We start from the raw sequence: 9,880 nt of genomic DNA, 5'->3' as shown, positions 1-9,880 counted from the left end.
AAAAAAAAAAAAAAAAAAAAAAAACAGAAACAAATATAGGCTGGGCATGATGGCTCATGTGTGTGATCCCAGTATTTTGGGAGGCTGAGACATGAGGATCTCTTGAGGCCAGGAGATCAAGACCAGGAGAAACATAGGGAAGGCCCGTCTCTACAAATTAATTAATTAGCTATGGTGGCACACACCTTTGGTCCTAGCTACTTGAGAGGCTGAGGCGGGAGGATCACTTGAGCCTAGAAGGTTGAGGCTTCAGTGAGCTATGATTGTGCCACTGCATTCCAGCCTGGGTGGCAGAGCAAGACCTTATCTCTAAACACACACACACACACACACACACACACACACACACACACACACACACACAAAGTGGTCATGTGACACATTAAGTTTCATTAACTCTGTGGTGATTCTGCCTTGATAGCTTCACTCACATGCTTCTTGCCTCTTGATCATATGATGATGGGTATAACTCCTGGCACAAATCTCTGATAAACTCAGGAAGAAGGCCAAATGTGCAGGTCAGCCAAATCTGCCCCCTGTGGTGCTTTCCTGAAGCTCCACTTGGTGACCTCCACTTACTTAGTGGTTAAAACTGAGTCCTAGGGCCCCTAGCTGCAAGAGAGTCTGGGAGGTTTTTTTGTTTTTTATTTTTTTGAGATGACATCTCACTCTGTTGCCCAGTCTGGAGTGCAGCAGCGCAATCTCAGCTCACTGCAACCTCTGCCTCCTGGGTTCAATCAATTCTCCTGCCTCAGCCTCCCAAGTAGCTGGGACTACAGGTGTGTGGCACCACACCTGGCTAATTTTTTGTATTTTTAGTAGAAACAGGATTTCACTGTTTTAGCCAGGATGGTCTCGATCTTCTGACCTTGTGATCCACCCGCCTCTGCCTCCCAAGGGCTGGGATTACAGGCGTGAGCCACTGCACCCCACCTGGGAGGTAAGTATTTTTAAGTAGACACATTGCTGTGCGAACAAAATCAGTTCTGTTGGTCAGGATGGAGAGGGTGAATATTGTATAGACCACTAACAGTGTCTGCCTCCTCTTTCAGAGAATTTTCCATGTGTACAGAGATAGCTACAGATGATTGATAGATCGATAGAGTGTACCTGCATTTTCTTACAGAAATTCATACTGCTTTATAATGTCTTTAAGTGATGCACAAATACTCAAAACCAATAAATGAGAAATTTTTTTCCCTAAATTAACATGTTGACCAACTTTTACTACTGAGTAAATTGCATTCAGCAAAATAATAGGCTGTCTTTTTTTTACTGTGCTTAAATATGCTGCATTTTCTAGTAGCAGAACGTTCTTTCAAGTAAAATCTGTAACATTGATGAAAGCCGAGTTCTCTGGCATCTGAGTACAGGTGGATGTCAGGAACCCTTGCTCTCCTCTCTCCCCAGACCCTAAAGCATTTCTGCGGAACTCAGTGTAAACAGCTCTGTCTTGGCAGGTTGTCGGACAAAATACCCTTTGAGATCCTCAGCCCGCAAAGGCTTCTTGCAGCTGAGGGGCCGGAGAGTAGGCTGGGTGGCTCACACTGCAACCTAGGGGATGGGGAAGGCCAGGCCAGCAAGAACAGGCTGGGAAGGCTGCACTGCCAGGCCCTGCACACTGAAGCCGCCCCACCGAGGGCCTTTCTTCAGGCATTTTTGCAACAGACCAGGCAGTGCTGGCCCACAGGCCAGGCTCAGTTTCCCCATCACTGGAAAGGAAAAATGCCACCCACTTTCAGTTACTTTCCAGGTTTCTATAGTTTTAAGGAGATGGAATAACTGGCAGGGTCTAAAATATTTTCAAATACGTGACATGTTCTGTGTCTTCTAGGAAGGCATTGGGAGGGGCAAGCTCAGATGACAGTGGCGGTGGGAAGGTAGAGGCAGAGGACTCATCACAGGCTCGAGAAACCCGCATGGTCACTGCTTCCCCTTTTCCAGTTGCCTTCTTAGTGTTTCTCTGTGGGAGCGCTCAGGGATCCTCTGGCACAAGGGACAGGACAAAGAGAACGCAAGAGCCACTCTGGAGCACCATGACAGTAGGCTTAGCCTGCTCTCCCTGGTGAGGAGGGCGTGTAAAGTCACCCTAGATCCTGGATCGGGAAAGTGGAGTGGAAGAGAAGTCAGAGTGGAAGCAGACAGCAGTGTTAAGTGGTTGCGGTGAAATATCCTGCCTTGTTAGATTTCTCTACAGACAGAAAAGGTGATGCAACTGTGATTTCATTTTTATTTACAAGGCTTAGTTGCATTCCATTTCCCCCAAGACAGCAGGCGCCTCCCACTTTCTCCCTCTCCCAGTCTTTTTCCCTTACACTCTCCTTTCCATTCCTTCCCCACCTCCTAGTCAGGGCAGGGGTGTTTGTTTGTTTGAGATGGAGTCTCAGAGTCTCGCTCTGTTGCCCAGTCTGGAGTGCAGTGGCGTGGTCTCGGCTCACTGCAACCTCCACCTCCTGGGTTCAAGTGATTCTCCTGCCTCAGCCTCCTGAGTAGCTGGGATTACAGGTACTTGCCACCACACCCTACTGATTTTTGTATTTTTAGTAGAGATGGGGTTTCACCATGTTGGCCAGGCTGGTCTCGAACTCCTGACCTTGTGAGCCACTGCGCCTGTCAGGGCGGGTTTTGACCCCACCTGCCACTTCCCTGGCTGAGAGCTGTCCCAGGGTCCAGGTGAGGCTCACTGAATCCCATAGGCACCAGGCCTTTTTTCTTCCTCTTCCTACCTCAGATACTACATAAACCCAAAGAACTTTTCAGCAGAAATCAAGAAATCGAAGATGAAATTCCAGTGTTCAAAAAGTTTGCTTTTTGTTTTTTGTTTTACTTTTTGTTTTGAAATAATTATAGATGCATAGGAAGTTGCAAAAGGAATACAGACAATTCCCATGTGCCCTTCACATAATTTCCCCTGGTGCTAATATCTGACGTAACTTACAGCCTAATAGCAAAAGTTGACATTGGTACCATCCATAGACTTTATTCATATTCCACTAATTTTACAGTGATATCCTTTTTAAATAATTTTTCTTTTCTTTTTTTTTTTTTTTTTTTTGAGACAGAGTTTCACTCTTGTTGCCCAGGCTAGAGTACAATGGCGCAATATTGGCTCACCTGCAACCTCCGCCTCCCAAGTTCAAGCGATTCTCTTACCTCAGCCTCCCAAGTAGCTGGGATTACAGGCATGCGCCACCACACCCAGCTAATTTTTATATTTTTAGTAGAGATGGGGTTTCACCATGTTGGCCAGGCTGGTCTTGAACTCCCGACCTTAGGTGATCTGCCCACCTTGGCCTCCCAAAGTGCTAGGATTACAGGCGTGAGCCACTGTACCTGGCACAATTTTTAAGTGTTAACATAATTGTATATTAACACAACATATTACAAAAAAAATTGGCAGAAAAAAAATTCTTAGTTCTACTGTCCTGTATACACACTCTAATTATGTTAAGTCTTAATCATGTTCATTTCCTTCCAGTCTTGCTATGCACTTGTAGCATAACTGAAACGATTGTTTAGCTGGACACAGTGGCATGTACTTCTAATCCCATCCGCTGGGGAGGCTAAGGCAGAAAGATCACTCCACTGTACTTCAGCCTGGGCAACATAGCAAGACCTCGTCTCAAGGAAAAAAAAGCATTCTTTATGTACATTATTATAACCTGATTTTTATTTAATGTTTTAAATCAACATATTTCTCCATAACCTGTTCTTTTTGATTTTGAGACAGAGTCTTGCTCTGTTGCCCAGGCTGGAGTGCAGTGGTGTGATCTCAGCTCACTGCTACCTCCTCCTTCCAGATTCAAGCGATTCTCCGGTCTCGGCCTCCCGAGTAGCTGGAATTATAGGCACTCACCACCATGCCCAGCTAATTTTTGTTTTTTTAGTAGAGAAGGGGTTTCACCATGTTGGCCAGACTGGTCTTGAACACCTGACCTCATGATCCGCCAGCCTCGGCCTCCCAAAGTGCTGGGATTGCAGGCATGAGCCACTGCACCCAGCCCATAACCTGTTCTTTATTGTTTTACTTATTTATTCCCCTGTTACTAGACATTAGATCATTCTAGTTTTACTCTATGATAATTTCATAATGAACAACCTTGTTTACTTTGCACTTTCCATGTTTTGGATTCATTCACTAGTGTTTATACCCAAAGATGTGTGAGCATTTTTATAACTCTTGATAAAATGCCAAATGGCTTTCCAAGCATTGTCTCAAATTTCAGTCTCACTAATTAGTTGTAACTAATGCTTTAAACTATTGGCAGCAGTGGATGGGATCATTTTTCTGTCATTCTTATAATAGTTGAAGAATGATTTTTTTTTGTCAAGTCGTAGTTTCTAATTTCTAGTAAAGTGGATCGTTTTTTTCTTTTACTTACTAGTAATACTTTCTATTTTATGATATGGTTGTTTGAATTCTTTGCTCAGTTATCAGTTTAGTGTTTTACTTACTGATTTGTAGGAGCTCCTTAGCTATGAAAATGTTTACCTTTGGCTGGGCGCAGTGGCTCATGCCTGTAATCCCAGCACTTAGGGAAGCCGAAGTGGATAGATCATAGGATAAGGAGTTCAAGACCAGCCTGACCAATGTGGTGAAACCCCGTCTGTACTAAAATACAAAAAAAAATAAAGAAAAAATTAGCCGAGTGTGGTGGTGTATACCTGTAATCCCAGCTACTTGGGAGGCTGAGGCAGGAGAATCGCTTGAACCTGGGAGGCATAAGTTGCAGTGAGCTGAGATCACGCCATTGCACACCAGCCTAGGTGACAAAAGCAAAACTCCAACTCAAAAAAAAATGTTAATCTTTAATCTGTTAAATTTGCCTCAAATACTTCTTCCCAGTTTGTTGTTTGCCTGTTGCTTTGGTTTATTTTTAACATACTGTGCATGTGAAAATGTTTTTTTTATGAAATCAAATGTCCATCTTGTTTTCCTTTCTCATTTTTACAAATCCAGTCCTTTCCAGAGATATGATGAATTATAGTAGTCACTGCTTTCTTCCTTTTCCTGCAGTGTGACTTTGTTTTAATTTGTACTGCTAAGTGATGTGATAGGGCAAACCCGTTAGCAAAAAAAGGATTTCTCACTCCAATTTCTGTTTACCTGAATAATTGGTGACATGATCCTTCCTTATTTATTTGCAAAGCTTCTCATAATTGTAGAGTAGTTTATTCAGCATATTCTGTTTGCCTCTCCAGTAGAGGATTTCTCCAGCCCGATTTTCTCTTTCCTTCCACCAGATCATGACCAACACAGGGAAGACAAGGCGGAAGGGGCCGGCCGGTGTGCTGCGGGGCGGGGATGAGCCGCTGCGAAGGCCTGTCACCCCCAGTGGCCACAGAAACGGGTACCCAGTGTAAGTCAGGGCTAAAGGAAGCGGGAATTGACTTTCTTAAGCTTTGTTTTGATTAACTGCAGTGTAAGATGTATGTATTTTTAAAATTCAAAATAAAGCATTCATACTGAAAAGCATTTATGTCTTTATTTTGGGGGGATTTTTGGAGGGAAAGAGATCGAGTCCTCCCTTTCCCCAGAATTTTTTTGTTCCAGAAAGAGAAGCGGTTGGATTACAGGATTTTCAGAAGACAAACGTTGGCCAGAGTAATTTCAAAAGAAGGGGCCTGAGAGGAGCCAGGCCCTCTCCAGAAGGACTCCTGTCATGCCTTTTCTGCGGCCTCTCGTCCTAGCGCCAAGCCCTTTGTTGGGATTGGAATGTCACAGTTTAAGACTCGAAATTGATTTATTTTAGATGACTTTTTGGGACAACTGGATGCAGTTTTAGCTGCCAAGCCTTAATTCGTTTTCCATAGCCTTGCTCGTACCCCATTTAGATAAATAAACGTTCAGTCTGCTTGCGTAGAGCCTCTGATCTCCCTGGGGGACTAGGCCCCCTGTGGGGGTAAGGAGCCCCAGATCAGACAGTCCAGTGGGCAGTAGAGAAGCCACTTTTGTGGTTTGGGTGGCCTCTCTTTTCCTATCTGAAGAGAATATTATGGCAAAATATTACAGAGAGCAGGCTAAAAACCTCCAAATCTTCATTCAACGAATAATGATCATGTCATATTTTAGATGAATATACCATGTTTACTTAGTTATTCCCTGAAGCCAGGCAGTTTAGTTCTCTCCAGTCTTACTCTATTGCAATTTTCTAATGAACAACCAGGCACTGGGGACTGAGCATCAACACTCAGAAATGCCTGCCCTCACGGGGCTGTGTGCAGCACGGATCCCAGGGACGCCAGGCAAGACACACCCAGCTCCTTGACACATTCTGTCGCCCAGCTGGGATTTGACATATAAATATTTCGGGGCCCGTGCCATAGATGAGTGCTCGGAGATCTGTTTGGCTTGATTTCATAATTAGGTATGATATACTTGTATTTCTAGGTGTTTATTTTTAATTGCTGATGTATAAACTAGTACACCCTTGTCTCTCTTAAACTTACAAGCGGTGTTTTTAACCTACAGAAAAGTTGAAAGTATATTACAATGAAGAGCTTCCAGTTAACCTTTGTGTGCCCTGTCTCCCTGTCTCGCTCTCCTGTGTGTGTAATACCTAATTTACATGCATATACATGTTTTTGCTGGACTGAGAGAAGAATGCAGGCTTTAGCACATAACCCCATTCTCACAGCTAAGAAATGTAACATTAATAATACAGATACAGTATTCTCACTACTCCTTAATTGTCCCCCAAATGTTCTTTACATCTGAGGGGTTTTGGCTCATTTGATTTTTATCCAGAATAAGCCAGCTATATCAATTACTAGTAAATCTAGTTGATACATATAATATCTTTTTAAATGGAAGTAGTAACGAACTAATAAAATTCCTCTTGCTTGATATGGGAAAGAGGATGCTGACTCATTGTTTTAAAAGTGTTTTTAAATTATTTTTTAAAATAATTAAAACTGTGGTTTCACCGAGAAACCACAGTGGCATAGGCTATTTTAATCAGAGATAAAGATAAAGGGAATCTAATAAATGTAAGGGCTAACCAATGGGCACAGTCAATTCTCGGGTCAGATGTTCTTCTTTGCAGAGAAATTTGAGGGCATTTTCCATGGCTGGGAGCACATCTGGCTCTTCCCTGATTTGTGGGGTGGTCCCATCCAGATCTTTGGCTCTGGCAAGCTGCCAGGTAGTGAGGGTGGCTTGTTTTCCTGAAACCACGGACCTTCCCACTATAAAGATGCAGTCACTTGTCACCAGCTTCCTCCATCAGGTCTCAACAAACATTTGGATCACTTCTCTGCCATGTGTTCTCATTGCGGGGGTTGCGGAAATCAATGAGATGTGGTTGCTGCCCTCAGAAGCAGACAGAGCGAGCTGTGCGGTAGGGAAAGAGCTGGTTGGTGTAATGCAGCGGGCACTCTCCCCAGCCCATGGGCACTCTGGAGGGCTGCAGGATGCTAATGTGCAAGATTCCTACTTCCACCTTCACATCTCAAGCTCACCTCTTAGAAGTTTGAATGCTGGCCGGGCGCGGTGGCTCAAGCCTGTAATCCCAGCACTTTGGGAGGCCGAGGCGGGTGGATCACGAGGTCAAGAGATCGAGACCATCCTGGTCAACATGGTGAAACCCCGTCTCTACTAAAAATACAAAAACATTAGCTGGGCATGGTGGCGCGTGCCTGTAATCCCAGCTACTCAGGAGGTTGAGGCAGGAGAATTGCCTGAACCCAGGAGGCGGAGGTTGCGGTGAGCCGAGATCGCGCCATTGCACTCCAGCCTGGGTAGCAAGAGTGAAACTCCATCTAAAAAAAAAAAAAAAAAAAGAAGAAGTTTGAATGCTGGAGGTCTCAGACATTATTGCCCACAGATAAGAGACTGCTCTATGTGATGTAAGATAGGCATCCTGGCTTATTTTTCTCCATGTAGAGAGCTGCTCTTCTCTACACCACCTATAAACAGCTCTCTCTCTTTTTTTTTTTTTTTTAAGACAGTTTCACTTTTCTCACTCAGGCTAGAGTACAATGGTGCAATCTTGGCTTACCGCAACCTCTGTCCCCTGGGTTCAAGTGATTCTCCAGCCTCAGCCTCCCGAGTAGCTGGGATTACAGGCATGAGCCACCACACCTGGCTAGTTTTGTGTTTTTAGTAGAGATGGGGTTTCTCCACGTTGGTCAGGCTGATCTAGAACTCCTGACCTCAGGTGATCCGCCCGCCTGGGCCTCCCAAAGTGCTGGGATTACAGGTGTGAGCCACCATGCCTGACCATTATTTCTCCACTGATTCGAGGTGCCTCTAATTCTGTATCCCCTCCAATCACCCTAGCTCTCTATTTTGACACATGCTCTAGTTGCCTGTTGTCACACCCGTGTTTATTGCAAAGGTTCTTAGCATATCTAAATATTGCATAGGAAAAGCCCCTCTCACTGCCTGCCTTTGGCCTTCTCTTTCAGAGTTGATTTAACTATGTAGAGACCTTTATTTTTCCATAAGCATTTAAAAATAAGTCTAGCAACTTCCTTAAAAAAGTTGTTTTAAGGGTCAGGCACGGTGGCTCACACCTGTAATCCCAGCACTCTGGGAGGTTGAGGCAGGTGAATCACGAGCTTAGGAGTTCAAGACCAGCCTGTCCAACATGGTGAAACCCTGTCTCTACTAAAAATACAAAAATTAGCTGGTGGTAGTGGTGGGCGCCACTCGGGAGGCTAAGGCAGGAGAATCGCTTGAACCCAGGAGGCAGAGGTTACAGTGAGCTAAGATTGCAACACTGCACTCCAGCCTGGGCAACAGTGAGACTGCATCTCAAAAAAAAAAAAAAAAAAAAGGAAAAAAGATTCTTTTAGGATTTTGATTAGTATCACCTTAAATCTATGTAATGTTTTGGAGATAACTGAAATCTTGGCAATGTTAAGTCACTGTGCAGTATTGCATTATATTAATTTTATGTTAAGAGAATGATGGTCCCTCAAAGATATCCAGATTGCGGTCCTCATAACCTGTGACTGCATTACGTTACATGGCAGAAAGGACTTTGGGGATGTGATTAAGTTAACGACCTAGGGAGAGATGATTCTGGATAATCTGGGTGGACTCAATGAAACCACAAGGGTCCTTACTGAAGGGAGCCAGGTGCGTCAGAAACAAAAGATGTGACAACTGTGTCAGAAGTCTGAGTGCTGCAAGGCCATGAGCCGAGGAATGCAGACACCCTCTGGAAACAGGAAAAAGTGAAATAAATTCTCTCCTAGAGCCTCCAGAAACAATGCAGCCCTGTTGACCCATCAGCAGATGAACTCTTGACCTCCATAATGGTGACACAAATTTGTGTTGTTTTAAGTCACTAAGTTTGTGGTAAGACTGCAAATTATGAAACAACTACAGGAAGACACTGGGAAGTATCTCCAGGACATTGTTGTGGGCAAAAATTTCTTGAGTAACAACCCACAACCAAAGCAAAAATGAACAAATGGGATCACATCAAGTTAAAAAGCTTCTATAGCAAAGGAACCAATCAATAAGGTGAAGAGACAGCCGACAGAATGGCAGGAAATATTTGCACACTACCCATCTGACAAGGAGTTAACAATCAGAATTAAAAACGAACTCAAACAACTGTATAGGAAAAGTCTAATAGTCAGATTAAAAAATGGACAAAAGAGGCCAGGCGTGGTGGCTCATGCCTATAATTCCAGCACTTTGGCAAGCCAAGGCAGGCAGATCATCTCAGGTCAGGAGTTCGAGACCAGCCTGGCCAACATGATGAAACCCCGTCACTACTAAAAATACAAAAAATTAGCCGGGCATAGTGACAGGTGCCTGTAATCCCAGCTACTAAAGAGGCTGAGGCAGGAGAATCGCTTGAACCTGGGAAGGCGGAGGTTGCAGTGAGCTGAGATCACCACTGCACTCCAGCCTAGGCAACAA

The 9,880-nt window shown here is 44.2% G+C and overlaps 1 protein-coding gene across 1 annotated transcript in view; it reads left to right on the top strand.

Moving 5' to 3' along the window:
- LOC119471339 (lisH domain-containing protein ARMC9-like) overlaps positions 1 to 9,880 on the top strand; it is a 32,364-nt gene that overhangs the window by 8,675 nt on the left and 13,809 nt on the right. The window contains exon 2 of the mRNA XM_037738720.1: positions 5,245 to 5,360. Coding sequence (XP_037594648.1) covers positions 5,245 to 5,360 — 116 coding nt within the window. The remainder of the gene's footprint in view (positions 1 to 5,244; positions 5,361 to 9,880) is intronic.

Source organism: Cebus imitator, unplaced genomic scaffold (genome assembly GCF_001604975.1).
Source record: "Cebus imitator isolate Cc_AM_T3 unplaced genomic scaffold, Cebus_imitator-1.0 Scaffold57, whole genome shotgun sequence".
NCBI lineage: Eukaryota > Metazoa > Chordata > Mammalia > Primates > Cebidae > Cebus > Cebus imitator.
Note: the sequence above shows the minus strand (reverse complement) of the source record. Positions and strands in the feature narration are given on the sequence as shown.